The sequence below is a fragment of the Podarcis liolepis genome, assembly GCF_965112155.1.
Source record: "Podarcis liolepis genome assembly, chromosome: 1".
NCBI lineage: Eukaryota > Metazoa > Chordata > Lepidosauria > Squamata > Lacertidae > Podarcis > Podarcis liolepis.
The window spans coordinates 124,454,272-124,479,171 of NC_139554.1; the positions used below are offsets into that span (position 1 = coordinate 124,454,272).

The window sequence follows — 24,900 nt, forward strand, 5'->3', positions numbered from 1 at the left end:
ACTACATTTCTTTGATTCTAAGGGATACCTGACACACATAACTGAGGAACTACTAGCAGACACGTGCACAGACATGGGGGGGGGGGAATACTCAACAAAGGAAAAACCCACTTTCTAGGAAATCAAACCTAATCAGAATTTACCAGCCAATCAGAAGCTCTTCTGGTTGGAACTTTCCAGTACTTGAGTACATGTGATCTCACATTTGAACTGTTCCTTTTAATCCACAGCACCACCCGCATCCCTAGTACAGTGGTACCTTGGTTTAATAACAGCTTAGTTTATGAACAACTAGGATTAAGAACGCTGCAAACCCGGAAGTAGGTGTTTTGGTTTGTGAACTCTGCCTTGGAAGCAGAACATGTTCCGCTTCCTGTTGAGTGTGTTCCATTTGTAAATTGAGTCCCCCGCTGCTATGGGAAAGCACGCCTTGGTTCAAGAACGCTTTGGTTTAAGAACGGACTTCCGGAACGGATTAAGTTTGTAAATCAAGGTACCACTGTATGTGATCTCATCCCAATTAATTAATCAGGTGGATTGGTGCAGCATATTAAAAAAAAGCCCAAGATGACCAAACTAGACACAATGTAACCCAAGCTTTTTTGATTTAAATTTGGGAGAGCTAAGTAGAAATTTTAGCATTAATGGGATTTAAAAAATAAAATAAAATGCTGCAGCCTTGAGCACAAGGTCACATCCAGAGTTCTGCGCTATCTACATAATTAAGTCATATTTGCATATTGCATGCCCTGCCATAGAACAGAGATTCAACTCGCTGATCTTTCTGAACTAGCTTTCATTTCTGCTTAGTAGCAGTGGGTAGATGTGTAACTGTTAGCTGTTCCTATTATCACAGCTTTCAATCTTGTACGGATATGCTGGGTTTTCACCGGTTCCATGTCTCTGTCCCATAAGGTTGTTTCCCTGAAAGAAAAGCACGCACAGACACAGCCATTTTCCTGTTACTCATAAGAAAAAGCTAACTATTTTATCAGGCATTAAGGCAGGATTGAGGCCACACCAGCCAAGAGGACCCTTCTGTGGTGGCAGTTGTAGAAGCAGACAAAGATCTCTTTAGTTCAGAGTTGCCGAAACCTGCACGGTTCTTTGAGGGCGGGGGCGTGGATACACGATGACTATGCCATTTGCACACACTTATCTAGAAATGCGTGAATATGGTACATGGGCAGCTGTACATTCTGCACTTCCATTGAAGAGAACACGAGAGGACTTCTTGTTCACTGTTCCTACGTACATTCCAGGCGTCAGATGAATTCTTTGGGATGCTCAAAGCATGGGGAAGACCATTTGAAAGGCAGGAGTGTGCTTTCTTTACTCTTTCAAAAACCAAGAGTGCTTGTCAAGCAGTCAGCGACCCACAGCAAAAACGCTACAGAAAAACAATAGCACAAAAAAACCCTACAGCTGTTTTGACACGGGAGGAGGGTTGCTAGGCACTGGGAATATTAATTTCTTCCTAAGAGTGTAAGCTGGTTGCGGCATCTGCTTCTTTAGTCCATTTTTGTCTGAAAGTTTGCTCACGTCGTCATTGACTGCCGTAAGAATGGACAAGATATCTTCTCTCCTGCAGAGAGAATGCAAAGGCAAATATATTAGAATGCAGTATTGTCACCATTAAAGAGGAAAAGCAAAAAACCTGTTGCAGTCCTGGACTTTTCTTACAGATACTCTGAAATCCCTTAAGCCTAACAAGAATTTGTTAGCTGCATTTCTCTAGTCCTAAAGGAAAAAAGTTAGGGACATGGGTGGCGCTGTGGGTTAAACCACAGAGCTTGGACTTGCCGATCAGAAGGTCGGCGGTTCGAATCCCCGTGACGGGGTGAGCTCCCGTTGCTCGGTCCCTGCTCCTGCCAACTTAGCAGTTCCAAAGCACCTCAAAGTGCAAGTAGATAAATAGGTACCGCTCCGGCAGGAAGGTAAACGGCGTTTCCGTGTGCTGCTCTGGTTCGCCAGAAGCGGCTTAGTCATGCTGGCCACATGACCCGGAAGCTGTATGCTGGCTCCCTCGGCCAATAAAGCGAGATGAGCGTGCAACCCCAGAGTTGGCCATGACTGGACCCAATGGTCAGGGGTCCCTTTACCTTAAAGGAAGAAAGTTAGTGGTCCTCACCACTTATTCCTACTCAACCTATCAAACTTTAAAAGGCAAAACCAAGAGGGAGTGCACATGCATATTCAATAAAGCTCCTAGTGTAAGAATCAGCCTTTAACTGAGGAGCAGACACAATGCAATACCCTTCAAGGTGCCTTATCCTACTAGATCAGGGATAGCTTGGGGTCTGGATCCTACCCTGCTGCCTCAGCTTGGCTGAGGATAGTCTGCCATCAGATGAGTCAGCAGCTCGAACATCAGTTAGTAGTGTCCAAAAAGATGCTTGCCTCATGTCGTGCAGGGTGCCAGTTTCCAACTTGTGGAAAACAAAGGCGGCACCACAAACATCTCTGGTTTTGCATCATGAAAGACATTGGCCAAGCTGGTAGGCTGACCCAGACAGCACCATTTCCTAAGTCGATGTTTGTAGAGGTGCACCAGTCTGACCAGTCACTTTTAACCTGGCTGGCATGAGCCCTGTAGCTTGCCAGCTGGGCACGCCCTCCCTCTATGTTGTACACAAAGGAGAAATTAGCTTTCCCCAAAGAAACTGCAACATCTCTCTTTAACAGCACCATGCAACATTAACTAATGCCTAAACAGCCGTATCTTAGTTCTCGAACAGAAAGAGTTCTGGGAGAACTGTTCAAAAACCAAGGCACAGCTTCCGATTGGCTGCAGAAGGAAAGTCCTGTAGCCAATCTGAAGCCGCGCCGGATGTTCGGCTTCCAAAAACTGGAACACGTTTGGAACCAAAACGTAAGAGTTCCAAGGCGTTCGGCAACCAAGGTACGACTGTATTTCAAAATGTTCAGTGGATTAGCCGACGTGAAGCCTTATATAAAGTCAACCAAAATTGACCCACTGGAATGAGCTAACTTAACTCTGTTGCTTTCAATGGGTCTGCTAAGAGCATGACCTAGTTACGTATAATCCAAGGTATTTTATCCAAAATGCCAGATTAATGCCGAGGAAAGACTTGTCACACATAATAAGTAAAAGTATCACCTTGGTACCAGCTCCCGAAGCTTCTCGCAGAGGACCTGAATGAACCATGTGCCACGCTGAACATCCCGGTAAGAATAATAACCATCCACTGTGGCCATGCCAAGGAGGAAGTCTGCCTCTTCTGGGATGCTTGAGGTCATCTGCTGTTGTGTAGGAATAAATCCTGAAGTTTGGGCATCTGCTCCAGGGGAGCACGTCTCGTGATTGTCTGCTTCAAGGTAAACAGGCTGGTGCGGCTTGCTACCTTGGCACGCCTGAATGAAAAACAGTTTGGGCTTCTTAGCCAGTAAAGGACATTGTTTGGCTGTGAAGAAAGATGTGATTTTATTGATGGAGATGAGACAGCTGTCTGTCGCATAAACTTTCCCAGATTCGCCGTGAGAGAGAATGCAGCACACAAGACAATCACTGTCTTTCCAGTATTCAGAAGATTGCCAGTCCTTTAGAAGTTTGAGAAGTTCGTCTGATGTCTTGTCATCATATTTTTTCACTTCAAACCCAAGCCATTTAAACACACTTTCCAATTCCACTGTCAGAGAGAAAAGGGGGGGGGGGGCAGAGGTTAGCGCAAAGAGATGGCAGTAAACACCAACGAAACAGGTGTGCCAATTTAACAGGAAAAAGTTTGATGCATCAATTTAAACCCTGATCCCATAAAGGCAGCTTCCAGTTATATCTTTTATAATCAGGATTTCTATACTGTCATTAGGGTAAAACAGATTTGATACAATACCATCACTGATAAAAGTGTTTAATGTAGAAAGTACCGTATTTTTCGCTCTATAAGACGCACCAGACCACAAGACACACCTAGTTTTTGGAGGAGGAAAACAAGAAAAAAATTATTCTGAATCTCAGAAGCCAGAACAGCAAGAGGGATCGCTGCGCAGTGAAAGCAGCAATCCCTCTTGCTGTTCTGGCTTCTGGGATAGCTGCACAGCCTGCATTCGCTCCATAAGACGCACACACATTTCCCCTTACTTTTTAGGAGGGAAAAAGTGAGTCATAGAGCAAAAAATACGGTATTTGCTTTCCATCAATAATCACAACTACATTGACTATCCCAAGGCTAGCACATTCCAGTAAGGTGCAGAATGAGGAAAACTGCATTGTGGAGAGGTTTGTAAAAAGCAATGAAAGCCTGCTCATTTCTACAGGATTAACCCAAATGTTTATGCCAATTTCTATGCCATTTCTATGCCAAACATCTTCACCAAGCCACCCATCTCCTTGAATACAGCTTTCAGTAGACAAGTTATGGTTGTTTTAGGAGTTTTCTCCAAGCTCTCAGACCCCCTAAGTTTCTTCAGCACTTAAGAGTACAAAAATCTAAGGACCTTTTCTGGACACTTCCATAAACGCAGAAAGGTTTCTGTACCCTGAAACCACATTAAACTTGCAAACCAACAATAACTTCCTTGCTACGTATATGAAAACACTTATTTTGAAAGGTATTAAAGAGAGGCAAGACACACGCTTGACAAGTCACTTACTGGCATCTTTTTGAGATCCTGCTCTGGGTTTCAAATGTCCCTTGAAATAGACGTTATTAAAAATAAGGCAATATCCTCTGCGAGGCCTGTTCATTTTATAGAGAGCAGACTCCTGTGGAATAAGGGGAAGTCAGACTTCATCATCTTATCCAATCCGTTTTATCTATCTCACATCATCTCAGGCAGTGATACTGTTAGGTAGATTTTGGATTTATAGAAACCCTCTTTATACGGTAACGTGCCTTACGTTGCTTACTTAAAAACACTGCTTGTTATGGCAAACTGTGCTCTGGATCTCTGCTCCAAAGACTTAACCCTAACAGCACCACTGATCTTAAACCTAGATTGAAGGCTGGAGGTGAGTTTAAATACCTGTGGGATTCCTCAAGAAAATAAGACTTTCTGCAAAAAACAACAACACCCAGGTGTTTGTGCACAAACATGTCCAGTACTAGGATAGGTACGGTTCCTTAACAAGGGTGGCTTAAAGGTAAAGGTAAAGGAACCCCTGACCATTAGGTCCAGTCATGGCCAACTCTGGGGTTGCGGCGCTCATCTCGCTTTATTGGCCGAGAGAGCCAGCGTACAGCTTCCGGGTCATGTGGCCAGCATGACTAAGCCGCTTCTGGCGAACCAGAGCAGCGCACGGAAACACTGTTTACCTTCCCACCAGAACGGTACCTATTTATCTACTTGCACTTTGATGTGCTTTCGAACTGCTAGGTTGGCAGGAGCAGGGACCAAGCAACTGGAGCTCACCCCGTTACGGGGATCGAACCGCCAACCTTCTGATCAGCAAGTCCTAGGCTCTGTGGTTTAACCCACAGCGCCACCCGGGTCCCATCGTAAGGTTGGCTTACTCCACACCAAATTCCTTGGGGAGGAAGTCAACACTGTGCTGTTGAAGTTCCTTAGCAGTACATTGGTACCTTGGTTCTCAAATTGTTCCGGAAGTCCGTTCCAAAACCAAAGCGAGCTTTCTCATAGAAAGTAACGCAAAACAGATTAATCTGTTCCACTTTTAAAAACAACCCCTAAAACACCAATTTAACATGAATTTTACTATCTAACGAGACCACTGATCCATAAAATGAAGGCAATGAACAATGTACTGCAGTCACGCAATCAATGTCAGTAGCTGAACTGGGTTCCACAAAGTCACAGAAACAAAAAAGAGCAACAAAAAAGCAAATAGCAAAAACAGACTTCAGCATAACACTCAAATCGGAAGTGCTGCACTCAGATCAGAAGCATAACACTCAAAATGGAGCATGTTCAGCTTCCGAAAAAGGTTCGCAAACCGGAACACTTACTTCTGGGTTGGTAGTGTTCGGGGTTCCAAGTTGTTTGAGTACCAAGGCGTTTGAGAAGCAGGGTACCACTGTATATTATATTAGTGCTAGCAGGATGGTATGCGCAAGAGAAGGGCAGCTAGCCAGAATGGTTTTATTTTTATTTTTTTAATTTATTCTTTTATTTATATTTTATACATTCATTTAAAAAGTAATAATCATAAATAAATAAGAATAAAAATATGCACCCCACCCCCGAGACCATTCCATTGTAACTATCTAACCTTCCAAAATTTCAACACCTCTTGCGATGGTTTGACCCCTTTCTGTTTTAACAGTGCAAATTCTACAAGCACCTTATGTCCTGAAAATCATTTCTCCTAAATATTCCGTCTTAACGGCACATGTTAATTTATTGTTAATAGCTATACCCCACACCTCTTTATACCATTCTTCCATTTTATACTCTGCTTGCCCCTTCCATTTCCTAGCTATAATAATTTGTGCAGCTGTCAATAAATTTGTGAGCAAGTGCTTCACAGCCTGCAAACCTTCCACCCCATTGTAAATTGATAATAATTCTACCTCTGGACTTTTGGTCAACTTTAACCCAGTGAATTCTGTTAATTCCTTAAACACCCTTTGCCTTTTTTTTTTTTTTTACATATTTACACCCCCACCACATGTGAATATAACTCTCTGTTTCCTGGCATCCCCTCCAACATAATACCAAATTCTTGTTCATTTGATTTAATCTGACTGGTGTCAAATACCATCTCCAAATTAATTTATAATAATTTTCTTCGTATAGAAAACATTTTCAACGTACTATTCTCCCATATTTCCCCCCAGCTTTGACTATCTGCCACACCTCTTTTAATTTGTATTCTTGATCTTCCATTTCTACTAGTATTTTATAAATTTCACTGGTTTCCCCTTTTATAACTGTATTGTCTTCTTTATCTCCCCCTTTTATAACCATTTTTTCAAATTTTGTATATTCTTTGCAGTTCTTGTTTTCCCTTAACCACTTCTTTGTCCAATGCACCAGTTGTATACAGTTAAACCAAGTTATTTTACTTCCCGTTAGAACTTCTCTTATTTGTTCTTTGCTTCTCATTTTCTCCACCCAACCCTTTATTCTAAGTATTTTCTTCACTTTCACTTTCCTTTTTAAAAATTTACTGGGAAGTCTTCTATCACCACCACCAGGGTTAGTGGGGAATTTGTTGGTCTCAATTTTCCTTTATATTTCACCCATATCTCAATGATATTTCTTAATGAGGGATTTTCAATATTCTGCCACCATTGCCTATTTGGTACGATAAAAAAATATATTCACTAACTTCTCCCTCATTCCCTGTGTACCACTCTCTAACTACAGAATGGTCCTTATGGCAGGTTGCACAACACATTGCTGCAAAGCTGATATTTCCTGTTGCACAAGCTTTTGCCGGCGCAACTGTTGTGCTGGAAGTCATATGGTGCCGCCATTATTCTTTTCTTTCTTTAATTTGCATTTTCAAAAACAGGAACAGAGAGCATATTTAATGCCCCTCCCCCTGTCCCACTTACAACTTTGTACCAAATACAGCATGTGTACCATAAGACTTGGGACGCGGGTGGCGCTGTGGGTTAAACCACAGAGCCTAGGGCTTGCCGATCAGAAGGTCGGCGGTTTGAATCCCTGTGACGGGGTGAGCTCCCATTGCTCGGTCCCTGCTCCTCCCAACCTAGCAGATCGAAATCACACCAGGGCAAATAGATAAATAGGTACCGCTCTGGTGGGAAGATAAACGGCGTTTCTGTGCGCTGCTCTGGTTCACCAGAAGCGGCTTAGTCATGCTGGCCACATGACCTGGAAGCTGTACGCCGGCTCCCTTGGCCAATAAAGCGAGATGAGCGCCACAACCCCAGAGTCAGCCACGACTGGACCTAATGGTCAGGGGTCCCTTTACCTTTAACATATGACTTGCCTTCCAATCTTTTCCTGGTTCCTTTGCTTTTCTTCTACTCCGCATAATCCACATCTCTGAGGATTTGCTCGAGACCTGCTAAGCTACGTATTTTTCTACACTGGTTCTTAAAATATTCAATAAACATTGTCCATTCCTCCTTGTAGTCCTCATCTTCGTTTTCTCTTATCTGGTTCAACAAACCAGCCAGTTCAGCGTATTCGAACAGTTTACACTGCTATTCTTCCTTAAGTGGGTACTATACTTATTCTCCACCTTTGTGCCAATATGGTTCTAGCTGCGGTGGGGGCATATAGTAATAAACTTTTGTTTTTTGGGGATCTCCATTGCTACCATTCCCAAGAGGAAAATCTCAGGTGTTTTGGGGAAAGTTTTTTTAAGTATCTTTTAAAATTCATTATATATAGTTTCCCAATAGTCCCTAATTATTTTTCATATGCGCGTTCTTTGTGATGTAGAGTATCTGCCTGATGTCTTAGAAATGCGGAATCAACCTTAAGAACTATCCTAAGCCTTCTTTGTTCTCGTTTGTGAGTATGGTTAGTTAGTGATGTCAAACAATGTTTTTATTTCGCTGTTTGAAACTTGTAAGAGATGTGCCAACGTTTAAGTTTGAATGATCTTGTTTTTTAAATAAATTTTGGGGAAAGGATTTTCCTGTTCCGTCTTTTGTGCCTTCTGCTGGGGATGTCCAAGTCCAACGCCTGGCCACTTGGTCACCTACCAGACCTGTTGAATTTCTGCCTGAAATGTGGTAAAGCAATACAGGGTGGGACAGCCCATTGAAGAGTAATCTGCTTCCTTAGGTTATTCTTCTGGACTGTCCTAAGAGAAGGAAGTGGTGGCAGCAACTACTACTGTTTCTGTTGTGTTTTGTTCTGAAAAACTAGCTTCGGCACACACCCCTCTCTCTCAGCCAGGTCTTGCCGGACTTGGAGGGCGTGTGCCAGAATTGCTACAAAAGGTATTGCCTCTTTCTATCCTAAGGTATCTCTCTTTATGAACAGATGCCAATTTTATATTTTGACTCATGTGTTTTTGTATTCTCAATATGCCAATAAAGGTGACTGATTGGGGACAGATGGACCCGAGTTCAAGGTTTTTGGTCTCAAGCTCTACTGCTACCACTATTAAGCACATGAACAGAATGAGGCTGTTAACGGGTTATTTACAGACTTAAGGAAGGGCCAGTTGTATTCAATAAACCCTTCGGAACATGCCAAACCTCTGCTAGTTTCAGTTGATCCTGTCCTGCAGGCTGTTGCAAACTCGGCTCTCGCACATTTCCAGCTTTTAAATCTGCAAGGCAAATACAGGGATGCACTTGGGTTCAGATTTTGGTTAGAACACTGCCTAAAAAATAAAAAAAAAGTGTGACAAAAATAACCCCTTAAAAACGCAAAATCATTTTCTCTATGCCTGCATTTAGACAACCAATTCTCCACTTAACGGCCTCGGTCCAGTATACCTGAAGGAGCGTCTCCACCTCCATCATTCTGCCCTGACACTGAGGTCCAGCGCTGAGGGCCTTCTGACGGTTCCCTCGCTGCGAGAATCCAAGTTACAGGGAACCAGGCAGAGGGCCTTCTCGGTAGTGGCACCTGCCCTGTGGAAATCCCTCCCACCAGATGTCAAAGAGAAAAATACCTACCAAACTTTTAGAAGACATCTAAAGGCAGCCCTGTTTAGGGAGGCTTTTAATGTTTAATACGTTACTGTGTTTTAGTGTTTGCTGGAAGCCGCCCAGAGTGGCTGGGGAAACCCAGCCAGATGGGCGGGGTATAAATAATAAGTTATTATTATCATTATTATTATTATTAACAAGCCAAGATGTTAATGAGCCTCGTGCTCCCAGGCGTACCTGCTTCATTCCCTGCTTTGCACAGGCGAACTCTAGTTTCCCGCAATGTTCAAACAGAGAAATCACGGTTCATGGCTTCTGAACACGACAGTATGTGAAGCTATGGTTTAAAGATGGTTTCTTCAGTTGCATATCAGTCTTCCCTGTTCAGATCTCAACGGGAAGCTAATCAAAGACTTCCCGGCTTGTTTGTAACTCAAACAAAGTGTGGAATGGTGGCTCATGGCGTTGAGGGCACAAAGCTGCTTAGTACTGAGGCTTGCTAAGCTGATATACGGGCTGCTTTCAGACAATCGTCTCTCTTTTCCTTTGTGCACATTCAATCAAAGACACCTCACAGACAGCTACACAGATAACAGCTCAGAATAACAAAAAAAGAAAGAACCTACGAGCCATCTCACCTTGACTTGAACCAAAGGAGTGCAGACGTCCAGCATGCTCCCTCATGCTCCCAGATTCTTCGGTGCGGGGATCTGTTTGGAAGGAAAAGGAAAAGCTGTTATAAAGGTGGTATAAATAAGAAATTAATTAATCCAGAATGCGGCAGCTAGACTGGTGACTGGGAGCGGCCGCTGAGACCATAGAACACCGGTCCTGAAAGATCTTCATTGGCTCCCAGTACGTTTCTGAGCGCAATTCAAAGTGTTGGTGCTGACCTTGAAAGCCCTAAACGGCCTCGGTCCTGTATACCTGAAGGAGCGTCTCCACCCCCATCATTCAGCCCAGACACTGAGATCCAGTGCCGAGGGCCTTCTGGCGGTTCATTTCTCCCTACAAAAGTACTCAACTCTGCCACCCCTACCCCCCATGCCCTCTTGTCAGCAGAATTATCAAGAATAGAAGGGTGCTGGATTTATAAGAGTATATATTTAAAGTAGACAAATAAATGAGCAAACTAAGTTAATCTGGATATGCAGAAAATATAAAAAATAAATTTAAGGAACCGCAGAAATAGGGGGATGGAAGTCAAGTTTTGAAATGTTAAAATGATTATAAAATTACTGAAATGTATAAATTGAAAATCATATTTAAAAAAAAGAATAAAAGGGTGCCATTTATAAAACAACGACCATGTCCATTTATTTCAGTGGGTTTACTCTGAGTAAAACTTAGTTGAAGACAACCCTTAGATCTAAATATGCGTATTAGGAAGGCAAGAACTTTCAATACGTACAATGATTTCTTGGTGGGTCACTGACAGAGAGTCCCTGTATGGGAAACAAAAGAAAGTTTTCACTTGCAAATATTCCGTGCAGAGAAGAGAAAAGCAACAAGATCATGACCAAAAGCATTTGATCACAAGATATTTACCAGTCAGGACGCATTAAATTGCTCTGATCCTTCTTTTTAAATTACATCTTCATCACCAGCTGGGTTTGCACATCACACCAAGCCAAACTGTGGCTTAATATGAATGCGCATATTTCCATAAAGGAAATTGTGGCTGCTTTGCTTCTGCCAAGGTGTTCTGTTGCTAACTTATACCACAGTTTGTATTAACATGTTGCCCGAACATAGGTTTAGCCCTCACCAGACTAACACAAGCAGTAACCAAGGTTTACCGTATTTTTTGCCCTATAGGACGCACTTTTTCCCCTCCAAAAATGAAGGGGAAATGTGGGTGCGTCCTATGGGGCGAATGCAGGCTTTCGCTGAAGCCTGGAGAGCAAGAGCGGTAGGTGCGCACCGACCCCTCTCGCTCTCCAGGCTTCGCGAACCTCTCGGCAAGCAGCGGGGACGCTCCTGCTGCTTGGGGAGAGTTGCCGGCATCCCGAAGCCTGCGCGCGCTGATCTCAGCGCGTCCAGGCTTCGCGGACCTCTCCGCAAGCAGCGGGCGCCACCGCTGGGCTCCCACGGCTTGCAGAGAGCTGCCTGTTTGGGGGCTGGAGTCGGGGGAAGCTCAGGCTGCCCCAGCCCTGCGCCTGGGGGGGAAATAATTTTTTCCCCTTTATTTCCCCCCCAAAAAACTAGGTGCGTCTTATGGGACTGTGCGTCCTATAGGGCGAAAAATACGGTACTTTTGATTCTAGCTCAGCATAGCAGCAGAATGATCAGAGAAAAGAAGTTGCAATTTCCTCTCTCTGAGCCTGTGCCCTTGTGGCTAAGCCATCGTTTGGCACTGGCTGATGTGCCAGCATTGATGTGTCACAGTGTTAATCTGTGTGCCTCTTCTGTGAATACATGAGAGCTCAAAGTTTGAAATAATTTCTATACGCTAAACGTGCTTAATAACATCCATGCACCTTCCCACATCCTGATAAACTAATTGCAGCCTTCTGAAAAGGAAAGGTGGGGTTTTAGCAGTAGCTTCTGCTACAACGGAATGGTGCTTAGATGCAGCAAAGACAATTAACTACAAAGGGGAATCAGTGCGCTCCAAGAGGCAACAAAGGAGAACACACAAGGCAGGTTTCTATCCAGATCAGTAGCACCAACATTATTGGACTATGCAGAGATGACAAGGCTAACTGGGAAAATCAGAAACCAGGAGAATCAAAACTTCAATAAAGAATGGGACAAATTTTCATTATATTGGAAAGATCGCTGTAAACACCTGAACTCTTTGGCAGGTTTTAAATAACTCTTGCAATGTTACACAGGCTTTGGATACAATGGAGGAGGGTAAATTAGATGGACTTATAATATTTAGTTTAAAAAGTTACGTAGAGTACCCATGGAGGGGAGGAGGGAAGTCTTGAGATTCGGAAGAATCTTGTGTTATTTCTATTATTTGTGATTATAAATGTGAATGGAGTTGTAAAATAAAATGTGAATGGAGTTGTAAAAATAATATAAGGCAAAATGAATGAAGGCATCTACCTAAGGACACCTAAGAAGAGAAGCATAAAAACTGACCATGAACAAAATGCAGTATGGTTAAACTATTTCCACTTTGTGTGAATTTTAAAAAATAGCTACCAATCCAGTAGCAAGACAAGAGCCAAGTGAGCAACACTGACCTGTCACTCCACTGATGTGTGTGTGTGGGGGGGCTGTCTATATGCATTTTATAATATATAAAAAAGTTTTTGTGTGTGAATACACAGATACCCCCCCACCCCACCCTTCTTCCCATAAACAAACAAATAAGGGTCACGTATTGCTTGATGGGGTTAAGTGGGAACCCAGTCCGAAAACATCGTGGACTACCCCTGAAAGCAGCAACCAACTTACACAAAGTTGGGGGTGGGGAATCAAATGGTGTACAGTTTATACCTCAGGTTGAAGTAGCTTCAGGTTGAGCTTTACTTCAGGGTGCGTTACTTCCAGGTTTCGCCACTCGCGCATGCGCAGACGTTCAAAATGACATCACACACATGTGCGGAAGCGGCGAATCGCGACCCACGCAGATGCACAGGCGCAGGTTGCGTTTGCTTCAGGATGTGAACGGGCTTCCAGAATGGATCCCGTTCGCATCCAGATGTACCACTATATAACAAAATGATAGATAGAAGGAAATATTTTCTTGCAGCATACCTTGAGTAAATAAAATCCACCAGCACCAGGAGAGGGCAGAGTTTCCGTGCTTTGTTCTTTAGACTCTGCCGGTTACAAGGGATGAGAGAACAAAAAAGGTTGAGAGTCATGCCTTCCTTTGCCTAGCAAGAACTACGTAATAGGAATAATCGGTACAGATGACTGGTCCTAGAAGTCTGCTGTAAGGATTAAGCTGAGGGAGCTCTAGGTAGTCAACTATCAACAAACAGAACAGAATGGAAGGCTTTTGCGCAGCCTGTCTCCATTTGGCTTCAGATGTTGTTGGTCTCTCAACTTGCACCAGACCCAGCCAGCATGGCCAATGTTGCCGGTCTGCAACTCCAAACACTACTAGTTTAGTTGAGATTCCTGTACTGCAGGGGATTGGACTAGATGACTTTAAGGGTCCCCTTCTACCTCTACAATCCTATGATCGCTAGCATTATGGCTGGGGCTTATGGAAGCTCAAGACCAAAACTTGTGAAGGACCACTGTGGCGTTTGCCCTCCTAGGTGACATCATGCTGGGTCATAAGGAAAGGGTTAAATGAGTGTGAAGTGATTGGCAAGTGGGAACCCAAGGGGAGGAGTCAGAGTTAGAGTTAGTGTTGTTGAGAGTCAGTCGGGTGTTAGAGAAGGGAGAGTGAGTATACGTCTGTGGGTTGGGATAGGTTGATATGAGAGAGTGACAGAATCTGTTACGAGGAGTCAGATAGACAGTTGGGATAATTAGTTAGAAGTTATTAGGAAGATATATGCCGGTAAGGAAACTAGTATTAAGAAACTGACAAGAAAAATTATCTGAAACCATAAACTAGTTAAGGCTTATAAAATAAACTTGTTTATTTGGTTTAATGTTAAAAACTGTCTGGACTCCATGTGTACCCGAGAGAAACGGGTTGGTGGCAAAGGGGAAGCAATCCCAGTGGTGGCACAGGGATCAATAGACCGTCAAACGACCGGGGACCCTGTGTGATCACCACAACCACACATTCCTCGTCATCCCCGCCCCCAGCCGTAGCACGGATGATAGGTATTTGATTTACCCTGAACACAGAGGATTATTATTCCTGTTTACATACAAAGAAGTGAGACAGATAGCCGAGTGGTCTTGAGCAAGTTGCCGAAACTACAGGGCATTCATCGCCACAACCCCATTTCCGTTTCAACATTCACATCTCATGTAGATGAGAAGCTCTCATGTTAGAAAGTCAGCGGGGGAACCAGGAGCGAGTTAGGAACGAGTTCAAGATTTCTTAAGGCAGATTAAACAAAAAGGAAATGTATCCCATGATTTAAAAAAAACAAAAGAAACAAATTGGGATCAGAAAAAGTGAATGATAAAACACTGATTCATTGATTTAAAACACAGGTGAAAAGTAACCAATGAATTGGCCGACCCAGGTATAGAGGTTTTTTTTATAAGGGGGTTAACTTCCCCCCTTCTAAAAGGGAGGAAAGTGTGTTGTGCTCTTTTTGTGATCCCTCTTTTTGTTATAAAAACTTAGCCCTCTTCTACCCCACTTTACAGTGAACTTGGCAAGGCCAAATCTAACACATACCCATTTTTAAATTGGGCCTTAGTTGCATTGCCATTATCAACCTACACGAGACAACGCCAGTAGCCACTGTCTGATAAGATAAGAGGAACAACTAAGTTCATTTTGGTCAATTTGTAAGGAGATGATCTACTCAAAATTAGACACCTTGTCTTTCTTTATATGCTGCCAGTATTTTCAGGAGTTCGGGCGATATCTTCTGACAGGTTTCTTCCAGCAGAGAGATATTGGTCTCCGATATAAGGCATTGCTTTTCCAGGCAAATCAACAGTTCTAGAGCAGACTAGGAGAAAAAGTAAACACAATAGCTGCGTCCTTGCTTATATCTCACGCCCCAGCCAGGAATCACCAAGTCTTTCTACATTTTAAGAGAAGTGTTTCTCAGCAACAACAAACTCCCATGTGTTTCCTGTGCTCCCCAACCAAAGTGACGAAATTATTCTGAAAGCCAACACAGAACAGGCCAAATAAATCCCTGCTACTTTACAGACCTAGTCTTTTTTTAAACACTGAGCATCTCAGATGGTATCAGGAGCAGCCAGAGTCAAGTGTAGGTCAGCATTTTTTTTAAAAAAAGTGTCCGTACAAGTTAACTCTTTAGTCAATGAAACCAAAGCAGTGCAGGCCTATTGATCCAATGAAGCAGTTGTGAGGAGTGAAGATCCCAACCTTCTCAATACTCTCTAACGTTCTTCCTCTCCAGGGTCATTCCCAGTCGCATTTGTAATAGTTGTTATTGGCCCAGTATACCTGAAGGAGTATCTCCACCCCCATCGTTCAGCCTAGACACCGAGGTCCAGCGCCGAAGGCCTTTTGGTGGTTCCCTCCCTGCGAGAAGCGAGGTTACAGGGAACCAGACAGAGGGCCTTCTCGGTAGCGGCGCCCGCCCTGGGGAACGCCCTCCCATCAGATGTCAAGGAAATAAACAACTATCTGACTTTTAGAAGACATCTGAAGGCAGCCCTGTTTAGGGACGTTTTTAAATTTTGATGTTTTATCGTGTTTTTTTATATTCTGTTGGGAGCCACCCAGAGTGGAGAAACCCAGCCAGTTGGAAGAGAGAGAATTTTATACAATATTCTATTGTTTCGTTTATTTATTGCTTTGTGAGCCGCCCAGATAACTTCCATTACGGGGTAACTATATAAATGTAAGAGGGACGCAGGTGGCGCTGTGGGTTAAAATACAGAGCCTAGGACTTGCCGATCAGAAGGTCGGTGGTTCGAATCCCTGCAACGGGGTGAGCTCCCATTGCTCGGTCCCAGCTCCTGCCAACCTAGCAGTTTGAAAGCACGTCAAAGTGCAAGTAGCTAAATAGGTACCACTCCAGCGGGAAGGTAAACGGCGTTTCCGTGCGCTGCTCTGGTTCGCCAGAAGCGGCTTAGTCATGCTGGCCACGTGACCCGGAAGCTGTACGCCGGCTTCCTCGGCCAGTAAAGCGAGATGAGTGCCGCAACCCCAGAGTCGGTCATGACGGGACCTAATGGTCAGGGGTCCCTTTACCTTTACATAAACGTAAAAATAATAAAAATATGTGCAAGTTACCATGTTTTCACACAGTGAGTTTATCCCCATAATGAATATGCATGCGTATGTTGCAAGTTCTCTGTGACGGAGAAGCAACACACATGCTCAAATGGGCTTCGTCTTTCTCTTTACTTGGTGACATGATCCAAAGTTTACCCAAATGCCCTCCAGAAGTCAAAGACTACAGCTCCCAGCAGCCCCATCAGAACATCTTGAGGGCACCAAGTTGGGGAAGGCTGTCCTACTGCTCCTTTCCTTAACTCTCACACTGACCATCACAGTACAGTTACAATCTTTCTGGGCATTTCCCCCAGCCCACTAGAATGGAACTATTTTTAGAAGCCCTTACTCTTTACTTACATCAGTGGATTGCTTCTTTGGGATATGGTCCCTCAGAAAGAACACAGCAGTCTTCACATCTGCCTTAGGGAACTCTTCTGACAAATCATACAGCATCTGCCTGTGTGACAAGAGTTTGGTGAGGCAATTTAGTGATTACTATCTAAGCCAGGGGACGCGGGTGGCGCTGTGGGTTAAACCACAGAGGCTAGGGCTTGCCGATCAGAAGGTCGGCGGTTCGAATCCCCACGACAGGGTGAGCTCCCGTTGCTCGGTCCCAGCTCCTGCCAACCTAGCAGTTCGAAAGCACGCCAGTGCAAGTAGATAAATAGGTACCGCTCCAGCGAGAAGGTAAACGCCGTTTCTGTCCGCTGCTCTGGTTCGCCAGAAACGGCTTAGTCATGCTGGCCACATGACCTGGAAGCCATACGCCGGCTCCCTCGGCCAATAAAGTGAGATGAGCGTCGCAACCCCAGAGTCGGCCACAACTGGACCTAATGGTCAGGGGTCTCTTTACCTTTACCTATCTAAGCCAGGGGTAGTCAACCTTTTGATACCTACCGCCCACTAATGCATCTTTCCTGATGGTAAAATGTCCTTACTGCCCACCAGTGCTTGATGGAAGGAGGATTCAGCTTGTGCCATAGAACCCTCTACCGCCCACCTAGAATCCTGAAACGCTTTCAAGTGGGCGTTAGTGATCCGGTTGACAACCCCCTAAGTCTTAGAAACCTGGCTTCCCAACCACCACCACCCAACCCAAACATCCACAGAACCAGAACTCTCTGGTGGCAGCTGTCTAGGTTCAAGGTCTCCCCACCAAACAGCTAGCAAATAAATAAATAAATAAATATGTTTTTATGCCCACCAGAATGAAGGGAACATATCAGCCAATGTTTTTCAAGCAGAACGGCATCTTCAGAAATGGAAGACTCACCGATATTCAGATACTCTCCCTCTTCGAGGCAGATCTCTTTCAACTGCATCTTTGGTATAGCCAAGCTTCGCCAGCAGGCTGATATTCTTAATTCTATAAAGAAGTTCTGCTACTATAAAGTTGTCCTCCTCGTTTAGTATGTCTTCGTTCATGAGATAAGCGAAAAGATTGTGTGCCGTCTCCACAGTTTCCAACTTCTTCCAGGGGATGAAATCACGGCAGAAAAACTTAAAAGCCTCCAAATCTTCGTTTCCCATGTTCTCATCAATTTTCAAAAGATTCCATGTCAGCTCTCGACTGTCGCTGTTAATCATGATGGCGGCTTTTGTCAGGCGCTAAGATTTCTAAGAAGGGAGAGAAAAGCAAGCAAGGAGTTGGTGTTGAAGGAGAAACCACTCGGCAGCCACCAATCCACAATCAAACAACAACAACAACAACAAGTATTGGGAATTAAGTAAAAGCAGGGATCTAAACCATGCCAACGGAAATTGCAGCAGCTATTTCAGTTAGATATAACAAACACTTCTTGTGTAATTGTATGTTGTTGTTTTTTAGAATAAATGCTTATAGCTTATGAAGCAATATCCTGCAGTCTTTTGAAGAAATATCCTGTTCTTAAATTCACACACACACACACACACACACACACACACACACACACCCTGTGAATAACTTTGCAAATGTTATTCAGTATATCTGAAGGAGGGTCTCCACCCCCATCATTCTGCCCGGACGCTGAGGTCCAGCACCGAGGGCCTTCTGGCGGTTCCCTCACTGCGAGAAGCCAAGTTACAGGGAACCAGGCAGAGACCCTTCTTGGTGGTGGCGCCCTCCCTGTGGAATGCCCTCCCACCAGATGTCAAAGAGAACAACAACTACCAGACTTTTAGAAGACATCTGAAGGCAGCTTTTAATGTTTGATGTATTACAGTATTTTAATATTTTTTTGGAAGCCGCCCAGAGTGGCTGGGGAAGCCCAGCCAGATGGGCGGGGTATAAATTAATTATTATTATTATTATTATTATTATTATTATTATTATTAATGCTTTGTCAACAAATTCTACATCAATAGGGGTGTCAAGTAATTTTTTTATAGGATGCCTGAAACAAATTCTGTTAAAATGCAAGAAACAGACACCTGCTTGAAGACCTCAAGCCCAGAATTCTTGTGACAATGACTCAATGGGTCACCGTATCAAGTTAATTTGGGCATGTAATCCGCCACACCAAAAGCATTGGGTCTTTTAAATAGAAAATAATGCACAACAATAAGTAAAAAAAGAAAGAAACTAACAAAGAATTAAGTTGTAAGGCATGAATAAGAACCAACTGTTGGTTTTCAGTCTGGAGATAAAAGTCTGATTAAGAAATTCACCAGTTCTCTAATGCAGCAGAATCAAGGCCCGAAAGAAGGAACCAGGCCAGAGAAAATATCTGGCAGAACAACAATAACAACACAGTCCTCAACAAGCTTACCTGAAAGTTTCATAGGATGTGCTCTCACATCCCTGTGCATAGGTAAAGGTAAAGGTAAAGGGACCCCTGATATTAGGTCCAGTCGTGACCGACTCTGGGGTTGCGGCGCTCATCTCGCTTTATTGGCCGAGGGAGCCGGTGTACAGCTTCCAGGTCATGTGGCTCTAAATAGGCTCTAGTAAATCCCAGTGCATGTACTCTGTCAACTTATTTTAGGTGAGATAGCCCTGAGCAATGAATATACTCTAGTCTTCAATGACCCTTCAGGTATTGTGTGGAACTGTTGTACCAGTGCTGTACACAGCCTACTATAACTTTTTGAAGGTCTTAATATTAATATGGGTGACCAATGTTTGCTCTGTGCCAATCTCCCTGCAGGTTAAAAAGGTAAAGGGACCCCTGACCATTAGGTCCAGTCGTGACCGACTCTGGGGTTGCGGTGTTCATCTCGCTTTATTAGCTGAGGGAGCCGGCGTACAGCTTCCAGGTCATGTGGCCAGCATTACTAAGCCGCTTCTGGCAAACCAGAGCAGCGCACGGAAACGCCGTTTCCCTTCCCGCCAGAGCGGCACCTATTTATCTACTTGCACTTTGACGTGCTTTTGAACTGCTAGGTTGGCAGGAGCAGGGACCGAGCAACAGGAGCTCACCCCGTCGCAGGGATTCGAACCGCTGACCTTCTGAACGGCAAGTCCTAGGCTCTGTGGTTTAACCCACAGCGCCACCCGCGTCCCTTCATCCCTGCGCATACGGCAGCCCGATACTTGGCTTTCCAGGTCCATGAATTGCAGGGTTTGAACTAAAGGACTCTTGGGGGGGGGGCGTCACTTCTAACTATACAATTCTATTCTAATGCTGCAATCAGACTCTCAAACGTCCCTTTGAACTTATAAGAGAGGGTTGGGCTCCAGGGTGAGGGGCACCTCTCACTTCCTATGAACGGGCTCAGAAAATGATGGGGCCACAAACTTTCGCTCTTGGGGTGTGCTCAATGTGGACACCCCAAAACAGTCCCTTGCCATCTCCCAAGGCCCCTTAAGCCTCCTGATTTTTGCAAATTTTAAAAGTTTGGTTTATTTCACTTTTCAGATGCAAGCTCTAGCTTCCTATCTTACTTTCTTCTTCCCGAAAGCCAAAGGACAGTATTTGTGTGTGAGTGTGTGTTTTTAAAAAAGCAGGGAAACACGTGTTAAGTGTTTGGGGAAAGTATTTAGGAGGCCTGCATGTGTGATTATTTTGAAGGGCTGCATGTACTTGTTTGGGAATGAGGGTTTGAAATGTTTCCTGTTCAAGTTTGGGGCCAGGTTCGGTTTTTTGCTTTTAAGAGATCTTTTGCCTGAGTGGCCTTGTGCGGGTGAACATATTTTTTTTTGGAGACAAGAGGAAATGTGACAGCGACAACCCCTGTCTTTAGCAAATAACACTTCCGGCCAACTAAAAATAAAAATAAAATAAAGGCCTCTCCTGATAAGCCCCACAGCACATTTTGATCGGTTGATTAATAATTTTCTGTATGAAGAAAAACCGGAAGAGGGGAGTTGCCATCTTAAGCTGTCTGAGGGAAAAAAGCGTCTTCTAAGATGGTGTCTAAAGTGCCACCTGATTATAAAAATAATGTGGGGCCCCCCTTCAAAAAACAACACCCAACCTATGTTTTATGTAGATGCAAATGTAGGCAGATTTTGATGAACTAAGCTTTTTCTTCTTCTTAGGTGGTAACGGAAGCAGGAAAGATCCTGACCCAAGGGGCACAACTTGGTGTAGCACTGTAGATCTTCACTGGTTGCCTTCTAACCCCTTACCTGGGAGTAAGTCCCCTGAAGTCAACAGGACTTACTTCTGAGAAGTCACAGCCAGGCTATCCTAGTTTCGCTTTGCTATAGACTCAGCGGTGCCTGGTGGATGGGGAAACGAGATAACCTGATTTCCTGGAAAAGGGGCGGCTCGCCCTCGGAAGGTGGGGTGCAAGCCGCTTAATTGCGGTTATAATTAATTGTTAGATTTGAACACACACACACACACACAGATCTCCGGGCAGTTGGCAGCGCAAACCTCCCGCCCCCCCCAAAAAAACTTACTTTTTGTTTCTAAAGAAGACACCCAGCCAGGCCTCCCGATCTTTCAACATGAGTTTCTGGGCTTTGAGATCTTACAAAGTTCAGATGCCGGAGAAAGGAAAACAAAACAAGGCGCAGGATCGGAGCAGCGGAGGAAACTTCGCCCAACTTCGCCCCGATTCCCACGGAGTTTAGCAAAGAGGAATCGCGCAGCCGCCGCTCCACGCTGCCTCCTGCAATTTTTTTGAATTTCCTGGTCCGATCATCGCTCCCTTGCTTCGTCTTGCCTTGCGCGGCTGCACGTAGGCAGGGAAGCGCCACCCACTCAACTCTTACGGCCCTAAAAATAAAATTATTTCCGCCTGCTTGACGGGAGTTCCCTGAGAAAGCGGCCGCTGGATGTTGCAATATATCAGGGACATTCCCCGCACAGAAGGGCAGCGGGGGCTTTGCTGCTAGCTTGCGTTTCCCTTTAAAGAAATCGCCATCTTCTCTTAATTTTGTAATAAGACACGGAAGGATGGGAAGGAGCCCCCTGTGATTGCTTCCTTGGTCCTGGGAGGTTTTTGGGGTTTTTTTTTGTTTTTTGTTTGCAAAACGTGCATTTAAAATGCGCTCAGTACTGGAAACGTAAAGCATTCTTTGTTGTTCTTAGGTTGTGAGATTTGTTGAAATGGCGTATGTTTATGAGCTGGCCACTTTCCCCTAAAACCAAACATGCCTAGGCAAGTTTCCCAACCCCCCTCCCCCCTCCCAGCCAGATCCTTCTGAGATAAAGGTAAAAAGTCAAATCCATCCCATCGACAGCAGATGTCATTGAATTCGCACGATTCCTACAGTGGTGACCTAAAGGTCCTAAACGTCTCATCAAATGCCGGATTTACGTATTAACTAAACAAGCTATAGCTTAGGGCCCCACTCTCTTGGGGGCACCCAAAAAATTCAAAGGAAAAAAACACCTGGATGTACATTTCCAAAATATAAGATAAAAAATGAAATAAAACCTACCTACATACAGCAAGTGTTTTGTGTTGTGTAGGTTCCTATGATGTAAGTGATGCCTGCTAGCTTGCTCCCTAAAATATCACTGGTTTCTCTATATAGGGTGCCAACATTTTGCATGTGCAAATGGCTTTAGATATTCATTAGGGCCATAAATTACCATATATAGTGTTATAATAATTTTAAGGTCATATATATAGAGCGAGTGTGAGTGTGTGTGTGTGTGTGTGTATGTATGACCTTAAAATTTATTTATATAAATTTTATATAAATAAAATGTGTGTGTGTGAGAGAGAGAGAGATGTTCATAAATGTACCAATCAAATATGTAAACCACATGTCAGAAACCCACAGAAAACTCCTGAAACCATTTTCTCTCTCCCAAAATGACCTCAAATATTTCTCTGCAAGGTCGAAATGGGAAATCTCCCCATTGTCTCTTTGCTCACAAATCCTGTCTTCAGGGAATGTTTAAGATATGAATAGGGTGAGAGCCCAGTAGTTATCATAACAAAAGAATAGCCAGGCTCCCGGGTAATCCAGTCAAGTGACAATTAACAGGTAACCTGGCAGACATGATAAAAACAACCCACTCAGATTTCTGCCTTTTCTGTGATGTAGGTATGATGTATCTAGGGGGTGGTCTTGAGCTACACCCCTTCTGTGATGTATGTATACAGTATATGTATGTTTCTGGGGGTGGTCTTCTCCAAGGTGGGCAATTTCAAATGTCTATGGTCTCCCCCCCCCCACTGCCTGTGGGGGGAACACCCTTTAATAAAGATAAGGCTTACTAGCTGCTTTGCTTCTCAATATTCTCTGGTTGGCTTTTGTTATTCTCTCCTACCAATAGGGAACCTATGTAAGGACTCTATATGGGCTCTTGGGTACCCCATAAGTGAAAAGGAGCAGTTTTTATTCTTATAAAAATAGCATGCATTCAACACAAAAATCAGTAACAATTTGTTGTTGGCAAAGGACAGCTGGGCATATAAAGTGCCCCATTATCTTCAGTAGCTTAGGGCCTCATCAAAACTAAATCCGGCCCTGCACATCACATTGGTTTCCTTCCACTGCCAGAGCAGTAAAAATGGATCTGGCGGATTAAGGGCCTGTTGTTGTTTATTCGTGTCTGACTCTTTGTGACCCCATGGACCAGAGCATGCCAGGCACTCCTGTCTTCCACTGCCTCCCGCAGTTTGGTCAAACTCACGCTGGTAGCTTCGAAACACTATCCAACCATCTCATCCTCTATCGTGCCCTCCATCTTTCCCAACATCAGGGTCTTTTTCAGGGAGTCTTCTCCTCTCATGAGGTGGCCAAAGTATTGGAGTCTCAGCTTCAGGATCTGTCCTTCCGGTGAGCACTCAGGGCTGATTTCCTTCAGAATGGATCGGTTTGGAGAGTCTCCTCCAGCACCATAATTCAAAAGCATCAATTCTTTGGTGATCAGCCTTCTTTATGGTCCAGCTCTCACTTCCATACATCACTACTGGGAAACCAGAGCTTTAACTATATGGACCTTTGTTGGCAAGGTGATGTCTCTGTATGTAAACAACCTCAATTCACAGTTGTTCCTCCAAGCTCATGGATCACGGAAAGGTACCTTGAGAACATTTTCGCATAGTCCTGGCTCCCCACCCTTGGCCACACCTTGACGTGTTCTTTGTAGTTAGTTAGTTACCTGATTGCTTATCAGTGATGACCCTGAATCTAACTCTGTGCTGCTGCCATTTGAAAGCACTGCATTTGAAGCGATACAAGGATGTCTGGCAATAGTTCACACTTGCATCTGAACCATCATTCACCTATGTCAGGTGTTTCACAGATGTGCCTATTTCTGTTGCGAATGGATCAGAGTGGGTTCATATATCAGGCCAACTGTGTTGTTGGGGGGGGGGGTTAAATAAAAAAAATATATATCTTAAAGCTGTGGGGTTGCGAACCCCCGGTACAGACACCCGATCTGATCTCCTAAGCATTTTTTCCTACTCTTCCCCCACTCTCAAAAAGAAAACAAGGAAAATAAATAAATAAGCAGATTGGGCGCATTGAAGTGGGTGGAGCCCAGTGCCCTCTGGGGGATGCAAGTTTCCCCTCTTCTCCCACCATCTGCACCCCCATTCTTCAGCCCAGACACTGAAATCCAGCACCAAGTGCCTTCTTCTGGCAGTTCCCCCACTGAGAGAAGTGAAGCTACAGGGGACCAGGCAGAGGGGACATTCTCAGTAGTGGTGCCCGCCCTGCGGAACGCCCTCCCATCAGATGTCAAGGAGATAAGTATATAACCTTTAGAAGACATCTGAAGGCACTTAACTGCCCAGGAGTCCTTTACCTTTTACCCTTTTTTTACTGCAGCCCTTGTGTGCATATGGTGGTAGTGGGGAGATTCTCCCCCTCGTTGTTAAAAATCAACAAGGAAATGAATAAGGAAAAGGATAGGTTTGCAGATGTTGTTGCCTTAATTTGAATAATCATTCAACCCAGTATTATGTACATTCATAAGAAATTCCCACTAATTTCAGTGGGATTACTTCTAGGTATCTGGACAGGTTTGCAACCTTACAGTCGGATCCCACATGAGTTATTTCCAAAGAGGCAGCTGTAATATTGCCTGCTGCAACAAAAGGAACAGAAAGTCTTGTGGCACCCTACAGATGAATGTATTTATTATTTTAGTCTTTAAGGTGGCACAACAATCTTAGCTCTTTATAGAGAGTTCAGCATGATTAAGACTCAAGCTCCCTAATTCCGCATAAAAATTAAGGAGCGAGCCTATTACC

At 44.1% G+C, this 24,900-nt stretch overlaps 1 protein-coding gene across 2 annotated transcripts; it reads right to left on the reverse strand.

Moving 5' to 3' along the window:
• Positions 1 to 954: 954 nt before the first annotated feature.
• Positions 955 to 24,428, reverse strand: LOC310690181 (caspase-8-like). 2 transcript variants are annotated; one of them, XM_083468879.1, is made up of 11 exons: positions 24,300 to 24,428; positions 17,582 to 17,976; positions 16,666 to 16,765; positions 14,926 to 15,061; positions 13,221 to 13,285; positions 10,918 to 10,951; positions 10,145 to 10,216; positions 9,108 to 9,181; positions 4,615 to 4,726; positions 3,122 to 3,650; positions 955 to 1,585 (listed from the first exon to the last, which is right to left on the reverse strand). In XM_083468879.1, exons 2-11 carry the CDS (start codon positions 17,893 to 17,895, stop codon positions 1,420 to 1,422), a joined length of 1,602 nt encoding a protein of 533 aa, XP_083325005.1. In that variant the 5' UTR covers positions 17,896 to 17,976; positions 24,300 to 24,428; the 3' UTR covers positions 955 to 1,419. The 2 variants fall into 2 exon arrangements, with proteins under 2 accessions (XP_083325005.1, XP_083325004.1); XM_083468878.1 differs by lacking the exon at positions 24,300 to 24,428 and adding an exon at positions 21,137 to 21,516 and having other exon boundaries at positions 17,582 to 17,925.
• Positions 24,429 to 24,900: the final 472 nt, after the last annotated feature.